Source organism: Podarcis cretensis, assembly GCF_951804945.1.
Source record: "Podarcis cretensis genome assembly, chromosome: 1".
Lineage (NCBI taxonomy): Eukaryota > Metazoa > Chordata > Lepidosauria > Squamata > Lacertidae > Podarcis > Podarcis cretensis.
Window position 1 is genome coordinate 127,527,824 of NC_137170.1, and position 14,181 is coordinate 127,542,004.

General features: G+C 42.4%; 1 protein-coding gene across 1 annotated transcript in view; it reads right to left on the bottom strand.

Moving 5' to 3' along the window:
- The window catches only part of PGAP1 (post-GPI attachment to proteins inositol deacylase 1), a 63,658-nt gene that overhangs the window by 36,276 nt on the left and 13,201 nt on the right, over positions 1-14,181 (bottom strand). Inside the window, exons 2-8 of the mRNA XM_079977285.1 lie at positions 12,465-12,618; positions 9,790-9,965; positions 8,040-8,211; positions 2,391-2,551; positions 1,329-1,381; positions 1,151-1,217; positions 373-478 (exon numbers count right to left, since the gene is read on the bottom strand). Coding sequence (XP_079833411.1) covers positions 373-478; positions 1,151-1,217; positions 1,329-1,381; positions 2,391-2,551; positions 8,040-8,211; positions 9,790-9,965; positions 12,465-12,618 — 889 coding nt within the window. The remainder of the gene's footprint in view (positions 1-372; positions 479-1,150; positions 1,218-1,328; positions 1,382-2,390; positions 2,552-8,039; positions 8,212-9,789; positions 9,966-12,464; positions 12,619-14,181) is intronic.

Genomic DNA, 14,181 nt, shown 5'->3' on the forward strand with positions numbered 1-14,181 from the left:
GGTTGCAAGATGCGGAAGTGACTAGGAAGGAAGTGGGTGGTATCCTTAATTGGGAACACCTTCATTCCGAGAATGGATGCTTTGTTCATTTGCTGTGATCATTACATGGTAAGGGACTCTTTTTGCTTTGTCCTGCTTATCTACGGCCAAAGGGGGGGAGGAAGCCGAGACCTAGGAGCCTGACATATACAATGCTAAACCATGGTTTGGTGCTATGTGCACAAAATGGGAAAAGCCCAAGTAAAGCAGCAGGTGGGAGAAGGAGCTGCCAGTGTTTAGTTTCACCAGAGATCTCAGCTTATTTCAAACCCATTTTGCTTAGACTCACTACTAACCCTGATCTTGTATTTAAAAAAAAAAAGATAAGCTAACCTGTTAGTTCAGCAACAGATTCAGGGCTCTCTTCATATAATTTTGCAGGGTGCCTCAGAAAGTGATGATTTAACACTAGCATTCTCTTCTGTGGATCTTCTGTTATCTAAGAATTAACACGTGATTTCAGAAGAATTTTAACTTAGGTTTTGGTCGCAATGAAGCATATTTATACAACAACAACAACAACAACAACAACAACAACAACAACAACAATTTATTATTTGTACCCCACCCATCTGGCTGGGTTTCCCCAGCCACTCTGGGCAGCTTCCATAGAAACCAAAAATACACTAAAATATCACAGATTAAAAACTTCCCTGAACAGGGCTGCCTTAAGATGTCTTCTGAATGTCAGGTAGTTATTTATCACTTTGACATCTGATGGGAGGGCATTCCACAGGGCAGGCGCCACTACCGAGAAGGCCCTCTGCCTGGTTCCCTGTAGCTTTGCTTCTCGCAATGAGGGAACCGCCAGAAGGCCCTCGGAGCTGGACCTCAGCGTCCGGGCAGAACGATGGGGGTGGAGACGCTCCTTCAGGTATACTGGGCCGAGGCCGTTTAGGGCTTTAAAGGTCAGCACCAACACTTTGAATTGTGCTCGGAAACGTACTGGGAGCCAATGCAGATCTCTCAGGACTGGTGTTATATGGTCTCGGCGGCCGCCCCCAGTCACCAGTCTGGCTGCCGCATTCTGGATTAGTTGTACTAAACCCAAGACAGAATATGGATTCAAATTAACATTAATGCCATCACTATTTACAAGAGAAATACAAACCTGCTTAGTGTTTTCATCAATAAGGTCAAAAAATGCTCGGATGGTAGCCAAGATCAATTCTTTACACCTATAAAAAGAGTGTAAGGGGAAAAGGCTAGTTATAAAAACTACAGATAAAGATGAAATCAAGCAACAAAAGAAGTCAATTTGGGTACCTAGTCTGGTTCAAGCTGCTTACCAAACTATGGAGAGATGGTCTGTTGAAGCCCAAACACGAGGAATGGCTGAAGTCTATTTAAGAAGAGATTTCTGTTACTTCTTTTCAAAAATTACTAATGAGAAACATTAAATATTATCTTAATGAAGAAAGCACATTGCTGAAATCCTGCCCACGGCTAAGATCCCAACGGCAGGGATTCAAAGGGCTAGTTTAGACATGCACAGCACAGCACAGCAGAACTTCTCCCTTTCGTCCCGTAATAGCAGATCACTATGCCTCAGAATTGTGACTCAATGTCAAAATTGGTTTGGCATGTAGAACGGAGAGCGGCTGTTCGGGAAGGGGAACGCTAAAAGTGTCCTTGGATATGTAAAATTTGATGTGTGGTTCTTTGGATCCTTCTGTTCAGCCAGCTGAATGCAGGATTGCAGTCTTTAGACAGAATCCAAAAATTTACCGTATTTTTTGCTCTATAAGACTCACTTTTTCCCTCCTAAAAAGTAATAGGAAATGTGTGTGTGTCTTATGGAGTGAATGCCGGCTGCGCAGCTATCACAGAAGCCAGAACAGCAAGAGGGATCGCTGCTTTCACTGCGCAGCGATCCCCCTTGCTGTTCTGGCTTCTGAGATTCAGAATATTTTTGTTCTTGTTTTCCTCCTCCAAAAACTAGATGCGTCTTGTGGTCCGGTGCGTCTTATAGAGCGAAAAATACGGTACTTTAGGAAAGCCCAATCTCTTAGTCATGTCCAGTAGGATTTCTTATTTCTTCCTGCTAGTCCCTTTTATCAGAAAAAGGATTTGGGAGAAAAATGTTTATATACTGGCCCAAGCATTACACTTCTAATCTTATAGGGAATCCACATTTGTTTGGTAACAAGTGTCACTGTTTCCACTGGGACCGAGAGCTAAATCTAGAATACAACTTATTCCAGTTATAGTAAATGCCAGGGCAAGGATTAAATATGCAATACCTTAAACAAGAATCCTTCAGTATGTACAAGAGCCCCAGGGTTGCAAATTACTTTTCCCCAAATCTGTAAATATTACTTTAATTTTAAAAGAATGGGTGCTTAGTTTACCACAACACATAAGGCACTGCTTTGATGACTTGTTCGGGGCAGAAAAGCCAGTCCTGAACGAACTTGATAATCTCGAAATCCTCCCGCCACAGAAAGAGTCGTTAGATTCTTTATTTCTTTAGCCTTCTGAATCCATTTCTGGTTTATCGCTCTGTAAAAATCTTCCAGAGGAAAAAAATTGTTTTAAACATTAGTTTAGCAGCATTTGTTTAGAGAAGTCCAAATTTTGAATCTGGAATAATTGAAGTGATCAACCACAACGTACATTAAAAGCTATACTTTCACACCGGATATTAAGAATCATCTGAGGACAGCAGCATCAAAAAGATATGTATCAAAACCACCAGCTAAATAATACACAGTAAAAGGGAAAGGAAGGCGAGCTACTCAAACGAAATGAGCACAATTTATTTTCGAGTCTCACGGCTGATTCAGACACGGCATTCTTCTTGGTTAGCACAAATGAGAGTCACTCTCACGTCTGCATACTTGGAAAGAAAATAATAATTGAGGTTTCAGTACATCTCCCTCTTTCCTGATCAGGCCCACATACTCAATAATGGATAGGAATCTATCCAAAAGTGAGATCCATATATTAGCACCTCAAACAGTACCTTTTTTCTGGGAATGCAGAGACGAGGCTGGCTCCCACTTATGCAAAACCATCAACAGATGACATGTGAATCAGCCCACACAATGCAAATTAAGGCAGCAGCTTTAGCAGTCCCAACTAAAAATCAGTATTAGCTCGGAGGGAATGTGTTTAGAATGAGGCTGCAAAGACTTCCCAATACAATTTCGGAAATTGTAAATGTCAAGCAGGCTTTTTTTAAAAAAACAAAAACGAGCAGTACAGCGGACGCTCAGGTTGCGAACGTGATCCGTGCGGAATGCACATTCGCAACCCGCAGCGGCGTGTCTTCTGCGCATGCGCGACCGCCAAAACCCTGAAGTACAGCGGTACCTCGGGTTACATATGCTTCAGGCTACAGACGCTTCAGGGTACAGACTCCGCTAACCCAGAAATAGTACCTCAGGTTAAGAACTTTGCTTCAGGATGAGAACAGAAATCGTGCTCCAACGGCGCAGCAGCAGCAGGAGGCCCCATTAGCTAAAGTGGTGCTTCAGGTTAAGAACAGTTTCAGGTTAAGAATGGACCTCCGGAACAAATTAAGTCCTTAACCCGAGGTACCACTATAACCCATTCTGGTTCTTCCAGGTTTTGGCGGTCCACAACCTGAAAAAAATGCAACCTGAAGCGTCTTTAACCCTAGGTATGACTGTATATTTAGGTATATTTAAGTAATAAAACCAGTATGCTATGTTTTACTTCTCCTTTTGGGGAATTTTATTTCTCTTTTTTGGGAGTACAAAAAACCTTCCATTTTCTCAGACATAAATGAGAGGTTGGGAAAGAGGCCAACCACTGAGGCAACTCTTCCCTTGTGGCTGCAGGCAAAAGTCCGGGAGAAAGAAAAGGAGACTTGAAGGAGGAGAAGAGGACTGCTGAAGTGACAGGAAGCAGCAGCAAAAAGGGCACAGATGCCATTAAACAAAAATGATGCAAACAGTTCCCACACTGTAAGGTGTGGCAGCATTAACAACACAATGGCGGAGGTTGACCTGGCAGCCAGGAGCGAAGGAAGGCTAACCAGCACCTGGTGTGGGGTGTTGGAGCAAACTGCCCGGTGGTGCATGCACCGCACACAGCGGTGCCGCGCATGCACAGTACGTAGCAGCGCCACACATATGCCGCAGGGCCGTATGGACGGCAGCGGGATCCTCAGCTCACAGCTGCAGCAGCATCGGAGGGATCCTGCCGCCATCCGTACGGCACTCAAGCGGCGGTGGCGGCGAACCGCCCTGCGGTGCATGCACAGCACTGCTACGAACAGCGCATGTGCAGCTGGGTGGTTTGCTAATGGTGCCGCCCGAGCGCCGTATGGACAGTTGCAGGATTCCGCCGCCCTGCCATGAACGGAGGATCCTCTGCATGCGGCTGTGCGATGGTGGCAGCTTACGCCGCCGCGTCCGGGAGCGGCGGGGCGAGCCCTCCACGGGGTGCCTTCTTGTCACCCCCCTTAGAGATGGCACCCAGGGTGGACTGGCCCTCCGCCACTGCTGGCAGCCTGGGGGCTACCTGCTCAATCGAGAAAATGCTGGCAGTTGTAGGGAAAGATCTGCCAAAAAAGCTGAAAAACATCTTCATGTATGCAACTACGGCCACGAGAGTTTTAATAGCACAAAGATGGAAGACTGAAGAGACCCCAACTAAAGAATCATGGCAAGAAAAATTGATGGACTATGCAGAACTGGCAAAACTGACATACAAGCTACGGGACAAGGATAACTGTGACTTTAAAGATGAATGGGAACCCTTTACAAAGTATTTGAAAGACGTAACAAAGCGAACTGGACTCCTTGGCTGGTTTTGAATAAACATTCACAAACTTTTTATTGATAATAATCAGCTAAATAGTTTGAGGATCTATACAACTGTGTAACATGCAGAAAACAGCACTTTTAGAGAAATCAAAGACTGGAACTGAGGGAAGTCGGGGGGTGGGGGTGGGTGGGTTCTGTGGGTGGAGGGAGGGGAGGGAGGAAAAATGGGGGGGATAAGGATGGTATGTTTCTGGATAATATGTTTTGTTTTAATTTTGAATAAAAAAGTTATTTTTTTTAAAGAGAGAGAAAATGCTGGCAGATTGCTTTTATTTTTTATAGGGCAAAATAGCACAGCTGCTTCTTGTTGGATGCTGCTTCCAAATTCTGATTGTGAGAAATAAATTCATAAATTCGCCATGGCAACCATACTAACGGACTCCTGCTCCATTCGGAGTCTTTCGTTTACACTCATGCTGCAATAAACCTGATGCTAGCAATTATGCATATCGGCTATTGCCTAACTTTCAAGCTGCTTGGGGAATGAGGGGTAAGCTCATGAAAAACAATGCACAGGATTAGTCAAGGTGACAGAGGTCTTGGCCATCAGAATTCTAACACAAAAGAATCCTGCACAGAGGAAACTGCATCAAAAACACTTGGCAAAACCTTCAAGTGGCCTAGATTTCAAAGTCCCTCATTTTTTTGTAATACTTCCATTAGTCAAGAATCTGAGTTTAGAAAGCTGCAAGTCATTCCATTAGACTTTGATATTCAAGGGATTCTCTCAGTGTCCCAGTTCTGTCAAAGCTCAGGCATCAGGATAATAGAATAATCAGAGCATCCACACATACGAGAAAACTCAGATAACCAACTTGCCACAAATGACCAAATAACCAACTCTTGTGTTTAAGTCTCTCTGCCAGTTACCAACACTTCCCCAAAATGAAACCGACAATTAAGCTTAACGTTTAAGCTGGGACACATTGGGATTCTCAGGCCCACTGCCAGTGTAGCCTGCAGCCAAAACATTTCATTTATTACACATTGACTGAACTCATTCCAAAGGCTTTGAGCAAAACCTATTAAGAACATGGTATTGTACAGGAAATACAGGTTTCTAAATGGAAGCTAAACTATAGCTGTTTAATGCCCACGTTTAAATGCCGCCTTCTAAAAGCAATGTTCTACAGTAAAGGCTTCTTTTCCTTCTGCCAAGTTTGGGCTGGCTCAGTTGTCAGTAGCCGCACTCCTGAAATGTTTGGAATAGGGTTAAGTTGCACCGGCACGATTTACCCGAGCGTAGATTACGCTGGCTTTGTAGGCTTGATACTGAATGCGATCCTGGTTGATAATTTATATGCTTAGAAATCAGAAGAGCAAGCTGCTGATATTCTGGGAACTTTGTTATGAACTTTAAGGAGGGTTGCTCACAGGATAATTCTTGGACTGCTTCCCTTGTTCTTGCTCTTGTTTGCCCCTGCTCCTGTTTAAGGTGCAAAAAGCTACCAGCTGAAACTAACAGAAGATTTGGGGCAAGATTCCACCCATATGCTGATACTACTCCATCCTATGTCTCCCTTCTCATCCTAGCCCCAGTCCTGCCTCCAGTGCCTAGCTCAAAGCTCAAAGGCAAAGGTACCCCTGACCGTTAGGTCCAGTCGCGAACAACTCTGGGGTTGCGGCGCTCATCTCGCTCTATAGACCAAGGGAGCCGGCGTTTGTCCGCAGACAGCTTCTGGGTCATGTGGTCAGCATGACTAAGCCGCTTCTGGCAAACCAGAGCAGCGCACGGAAATGCCGTTTACCTTCCCGCCGGAGCGGTACCTATTTATCTACTTGCACTTTGATGTGCTTTCAAACTGCTAGGTTGGCAGGAGCTGGGACTGAGCAACGGGAGCTCACCCTGTTGTGGGGATTCGAACCGCCGACCTTCCGATCAGCAAGCCCTAAGCTGCAGGCAAATCAAGGAAGCCAAATCTGGAGAAGACCAAAGTGTTTATGACTGACAAACACAGTGAGCCAGAGAAAAGAGAGAGAACTCCCTTGGACAGTACACTCCTTGTCCACCCCAGTGTCCAAGTAATAGCAGAATCTAGGAAAGCTTTTTACCAGCTCCATCTTAAGGATGGGTAGGCAAACTAAGCCCCGGGGGCCAGATCCAGCCCAATTTCCTTCTAAATCCGGCCAACGGACGGTCTGGGAATCAGCGTGTTTTTACATGAGTAGAATGTGCCCTTTTATTTAAAATGCATCTCTGGGTTATTTGTGGGGCACAGGAATTCGTTATTATTGTTTTTCCCAAAATACTGTCCGGCCCCCCACAAGGTCTGAGGGACAGTGGACCGGTCCCCTGCTGAAAAAAGTTTGCTGAACCCGATCGAAAGCAATGCTCTCTGCTCGCCTTCTTGGGTTAAGATATTACTGTCACCACTTATAATTTAAGAAAGGATGGCAAGCGCAAGACGCACAGAACTGCTGTACGAAAACGCTTGGTGGCTGATGTTGAAGGCAATACCTCACCTCCTAGGACTGCCAAGTTCCAAAAGCATTTTATATGAAACATTGTGTGGCCTGTAGAGCTTTCCTTGGCTGCTCCAGGTACGATGCAAGGTTTTGACCTATGAAACCCTGAATGGACTGGGCCTTCCAAAACTGAAGATTGCCATTTCTTTTCTTAGTTAAATTTTTAAAAAAGAAGACCCACCAGCTCCACTCCTATGCCATGATCAAACAACGAGGGCAAGTAGAGACATTCTTGGCGCCTTGCCCCTCTTACACTGAAAGAAACCTTCCCTTGGGAGTTCGTCAGAGCTTTGTCAGGGGAACTGCAAGATATTTTTGCCTGAGCTGACATTAAAAAGCATTAGGAGGACTAATATCAGAGTTATCTAGTACCCTTTTAAAATTACAGTGGTACCTCAGGTTACATACGCTTCAGGTTACATACACTTCAGGTTACAGACTCCGCTAACTCAGAAATAGTGCTTCAGGTTAAGAACTTTGCTTCAGGATAAGAACAGAAATCGTGCTCTGGCGGCGCGACGGCAGCAGGAGGCCCCATTAGCTAAAGTGGTGCTTCAGGTTAAGAACAGTTTCAGGTTAAGAATGGACCTCCAGAACGAATTAAGTACTTAGCCCGAGGTACCACTGTATTATGACATAAAAAGGATATTGATTCACATTAACAATTTTTTTATAGCGCTTTAAGGTATAGCAATCTCGCTGATGTCTACCGAGTGGTCATATTAGGAGTAAACTTACCAGTAAGATATCGGTCTAAAGGCATTACAGGTGCAATGTGAGGTGTGGCCTGAGTAACGAGGACATTGAGGAGTTCCACCTTGAAATTTTTAAGCGTCAGCAGTGCTCTTGCAACAAGGCCACCCATGGAATGACCTACTATTGCAACGCTACGTGGAGCAAACCCCTGGCCCTTAAAAAAAAGAAAAGGGAAGCATAAGGAAGAAATGATTTGACATCAAACACACTGAGATTGTATGAAATCACAGGCACCCTCCTGCTTAATAGCTGATGTATTTGAATTCCGATGTACTTTATTGTCGTTCGCCGAAAATCAAGTTTTTATAAAGACTAAGACTGCAATTCAAGTACAGTTATTTGGATTTTGAATCTAAATCTAAGACATTTCTATATTGAGGGTGCTCAGCATAATACAGTGGTACCTCAGGTTAAGAACTTAATTCATTCTGGAGGTCCGTTCTTAACCTGAGGTATCATTTTAGCTAATGGGGCCTCCTGCTGCCGCTGCTGCGCGATTTCTGTTCTCATCCTGAAGCAAAGTTCTTAACCTGAGGTATAGTAGACTCCGCTAACCCAGAAATATTACCTCAGGTTAAAACTTTGCTTCAGGATAAGAACAGAAATCATGCTGCAGCGGCGCAGCAGCAGCAGCAGAACAGCAGGAGGTTCCATTAGCTAAAGTGGTACCTCAGGTTAAGAACAGTTTCAGATTAAGAACAGACCTCCAGAACGAATTAAGTTCTTAACCCGAGGTACCACTGTACTATTTCTGGGTTAGCGGAGTCTGTAACCTGAAGCGTCTGTAACCTGAGGTACCACTGTAGTACAAATTGTGAAAGAAAGCAAATTTCTTATGCTAATCACAAGATGACAATAAAAGGTTTTTTTAAACCCTTTTACTGGCATCTTGTGAATAGCATGAGAAATCTGTTTTGTTTCATAATTTGTACTATTAAGCTGAGCACCCCAATATAGAAATGTCTTACTGATTTTTTTAAAAAGGCAGAAAGGTTTCAGAAATGCAGTATCAGAAATGCACAACCCTAATGTTTGAATGTACCAACCTGCAAGCTGATAGAAAGGAGCACCAGGGTTCCTTACCATCTCCCTAGATGCTTCACGCCGCACCCATACTCATTTTCTACTTTCCCCTCTCTCAACAGTCCACCAATGTCCCACTGATATCGTATACACAATAAGCATACGAAAATCCTCATGGCTGTATTTATGCAAATGTTGAGGCTCTGAGGCTGTGGATAGCTCCCCGCTTTAGTGTGGGTGGTACCAGTATAGATAGACAAGGACCCAACTTTCAAATAATGCTACTGAATGTAGAGGGAGAGAGAGAATTTCAAACACTGTGTTTCCCAGACTTGGGTCTCCAGCTGTTTTTGGACTACAACTTCTACCATCCCTGACCAGGACCAGTGGTCAGGGATGATGGGGATTGTAGTTCAAAAGAAGAAGAAGAAGGAGGAGGAGGAGGAGGAGGAGGAGGAGAAGAAGAAGAAGTTGTTGTTGGAGACTCAGGTTTGGGAAACACGGCCCTATACCAAATCATGGAGCTGATGGATGATAGATAGATAGATAGATAGATAGATAGATAGATAGATGATAGATAGATATAGATAGGTATCCCAACCATAAAACACAGAGCAACAGTTATTTCTTTCCCAACCTGCAGCTGTCATATCCAATACAGCTAATAATTTGACAGAATTAAATAAGTGCACAATGCTTATCTCCATACCTTATACAATTTAAGAATTACTTTAATACACTCATGCACAAATCTAGTTTGCCTTTGTAGACTTCCACCATAGAGTGCAACAAGTTCCTCATTGAAGTTGACGCTGAAGACATCAAAATGATACTTGAAGTCAGCATCTTCTGCCTTTCTGAGTGCTATTGACCCAAGGGAACGTACTGAAAAAGCACACATGAATTATTAGCAGCAAGTAGTTTAATATCTCTAAATTTGGATGCTAGGGCAGATCACTAAAATTTGGCCTCAGGGGACAGAAAAGATACAGATCTGTTGTTAAAATGGAATGGAATACGCAACTGGTTGTAATTTGGTGTCACCAAACTCCATGCTAGAGAAACCCTGGCCTAACATACAATATGGAGGTATTACCTGAGAAGGATATTATTTATGCAAGGAGCTTTGGAACAGATCATGAAAAAGCCTTGCTGCCTCTGCATCAATATTGCTCACAATACAGAAGCATGGGAAAGGTGTTTTTCCACCACAGAGATCGGCACCATTCTCAAATGCGTTCTGATACCCATTTCTTTTCATAACCCTATACTGATCTATAGTTTGATTAAAAAAACCACAACATAGCTGCTGATCGGCATTTACTTCCATGAAGACAAGAACTAATGACAAGAGGCTCTCGTCACAGCAGCTACTTCGGAAATTCTTATAAATAGTAGAGATTATTTATTTAGAAAAATCTCAAAGCAGTTTACAGCATATTAAAACATCAATAAAACAATCCAGAATCAAACATTTCTGAAGAAAGTCAAATATAGAGTATACAGTCAAAACAACATAATTAACAGAAAATTAAAATATTATCTTAAACATAATATTACAAAGGAGGTCAACTGCAGTATACACCTTTAAAACAAAGTTAACAAAAAAAACTTAAAACATTTCAAAAAGAAAAAAACCCCACACTGCTAAATGAAATCAAATATAAAATACACATTTAAAACAGCATAATTAACAGGATACTGGTCCATCATATTAAAACACTAACATGTTCTTGGAAGACAGAGACAAATTCTAAAGAGTTTAACCCTTACCCAGAATACACTGGGAGGGGGGCGGAATCCATGGTCAAGATTTAATTATTCTAGATCAGGAGTGGTGCTTCTAGATGTTTTTGGACTACAACTTCTATTACCCTGAGCTAGCATGGCCTATTGCCAGTGATAACCGCAGCTGGAGGGCATCATGTTTGCTATTCCTGCCCTAGCTTTTATTACGGAAACTGAATTATGAATGGAGAGCACTCCTTGAATGTATTTATGGATTATGAGGGCAAAAATAATACAAACAGTAAGGAATACAGGTCTTACACCTTGTAGTATTTGAACTCGACTGGTAGATCTCTTGATGATATGCAGTCAGAGGGTGGTCCAAGTTTATATTTGCCCATCCTCCAATTTGACTGCTATAGCCTCTTGGTTTCATATGGCACTTCTGAGACATCGCAACGTACATATCAACATAGTTGCTCATGGCCCTCTGGCACTGGGTGGTCAAGCCACTTACATTTATTACTGAACTGGTTGCAAAATTTGCCTTGGCTGCAAGTAAGTTGAGAGCTAGGCAACAAGATAAGTATCATAAGGGAGAGTGTGAGACGTGGAGCGCTTAACTTATACAGCTGTGATTTTCGCATTTTTGTATGTTTGCTTAGCTGCTGTTGTTGTTCAGTTTTAAATCAATTATTTATATTCTACGCATTGTGACCAATTGTGGCGGATTATAGCTTTTAGCAACAAAGATTTCATTCATTCATTCAAGCCACTTACATAAACTGAAGCTAAGTCAAGTGCACACAACTCCCATTTACGTGGGGTTTGCGTTCCGGGGTCACTGTGCATCTTCGTGAAATCGGAAACCCATTGAAAAAGCCTGCAAACTCCCTGCCCCGCCCTTTTTAGTGACATCTTTATTATGTTTCTGGGTTCAGCGCTGTGCGCATCTGTGCAATTGCGCTCACATGCCTAAAACAGGAGTTGCCTGTACCACTAATTTTTGTATTACGCTTGTAAAATATATTTCCCCAGTTCTCAGATAAAATTCCATCTTTGGCAGGTTGAAATCACATTCTGTTTCTCCAAATGGCAGTTGGGAGCATGATTCACATGGGATTTTGTTCATTTTCCAGATGCCCATATGGTATCTTCTGTGATTATTTGAATAATCCTCTTTGACGCCTGTAGCAGAGCTGGTTTGCCTAGCTCTCAATCTATTTAGAAGCCCAGGGCTAAGGATCGCTTCCTGATAAATCTCTAAAACCTTGCCCAATACCACTTTCCTTGACAACTCTTTTACATGCTTGATGTGCAACAAAATAAATGCCAATCAAGATATAGTGTAAATATAGTGATCAGTCTCAATATATTTTGTTGATTTGTAGTTTTGATTGTTTTTAGCTTATCTTATGCGATTTTACATAATGTGGGTATTCTAACTGTTCAGATGATGTCACATTTTACCCTACGCTATTAAATGATGCAAATACATCAACAAAGAAAGTTGGTAATCCTATAAGTATAAACAAAATATTCAGAATACATACTTCCACAAAGGCCTATGTTAAAAAAAGGTAACATTCTATAGATCTTCATGCATTTCCTGCTTTATGAAAGACACACATCAGTATTGCTTCAGATATAGCTTACCTTGTTTGTAACTCCCAGCATTGCCAGGGAGGAAGAGTACTGGAATCCCAGTTAAGAGCAGATTTCTATTTTCTTCTGCATAACTTCCTTCCCCGTAAAGATAGAGCTCATAGGCTGGATAACGCCTGGATACTTTCCTAGGAAGTTTTATTTTCTGTAAAATACAATTATGCATACAATTATAATTCTAAAATACAATTATACTTAAATAATATTTTATGCATGCCAGAGGTAATAATTTATTGTTCAAATCTGAAATGTACATCTTAAGTACAGAAACGGTTAACTACAAAAGGAGGTAGCTGGGCAACTTCAAGCTGGGGTATATTTGTATTTAGCAGAGACAGCTTTGGGAGTTTTGAAATGATGCAGATGCTTTTTCATCACCCTAAACGATCTTGCTCTCAACCCCTCCACCCCATTTCAGCTCAACTACACACAAGAAACTGAACCTACTAATAGGATAGCGTTAGAAGCCAGGAAAGTTATTTCCACCGACATCAGTTTATCCACCAGTTTCAATGCAGTACAGTGGTGCCTCGCAAGACGAAATTAATTCGTTCCGCGAGTCTCTTCGTCTTGCGGTTTTTTCGTCTTGCGAAGCACGGCTATTAGCGGCTTAGCGCTATTAGCGGCTTAGCGCCTTAGAAAAAGGAAAAAAACTCGCAAGACGTTTCGTCTTGCGAAGCAAGCCCATAGGGAAATTTGTCTTGCGAAGCACCTCAAAAAACGGAAAACTCTTTCGTCTAGCGAGTTTTTCGTCTTGCGAGGCATTCGTCTTGCGGGGCACCACTGTACTTATCTCGCTGAAAAGGAAGACATTCTGGTTCTCTTATGTAGGAAATCTAGGTACAAGGCCCATTTCAACCCCATGACTCCTGGACCAGCAAATCACTTCTATTTATATCTTAGTCTCTGTATGTGTGTGTGTGCACATGAACGTGTGTGCGCGCACACACACACACACAGATGTATATAAGAAATACAGGGGGCCTACTTGGAAGTTGTTGCAACAATGAGTGAAATAAAAATCCAAAAGCATTTTGCATACCAGAAGGAATACAAAAAAGTGTTGACTTTGAGAATGTAATTTTGTCTGACTAACTTAATAGGCTTACATCATAACGAATAAAATGTCAGGGGAGGTGAAATTGGATTCATTTAAAATTTGCTGCTTTGGCACCAGTCAACTGCATATACGTACGTCATCAGCTAGATAAATATCAGCCAACACATGAATTGCAGATGAATTCAAACACTTATAACAATTCAGGACGCAGCCTTTCAGCTTCTTCTTGCAATACAAGCACATCATAACTTAGCAGCTAGCTTGAAAGACATTTGCTCTAAAAATGCTAAAGGTTGCTGCCAACCCCTGAATTTTATAGACTATAAATGGGTGACGGCGATATGTGTGTGAAAATCAAAGTAATATACTTCTCAAAAATTTAGGTCAGGGGCAGCAAACCTTTTTGGACGAGAGGATGCATTTTGAATTTTGAGAGTGCTGGAAGCACCAGTTACAAAATGGGTGCCAAGGGAGGCGCGGCACAACACAAAATTAGAGATTTGGGTCTCTGTAACGCTTTCCCCAGAATTGCATTTCCATATGAGAAAAGGCTTAACCTACTGAATTTCAGCCTAGGAAATTCGAAGCAGAAAAAGTACATTAAAGGGGAATGAGAAAAGCAGGTCTTCGGAACACAGGGGGCTTCCA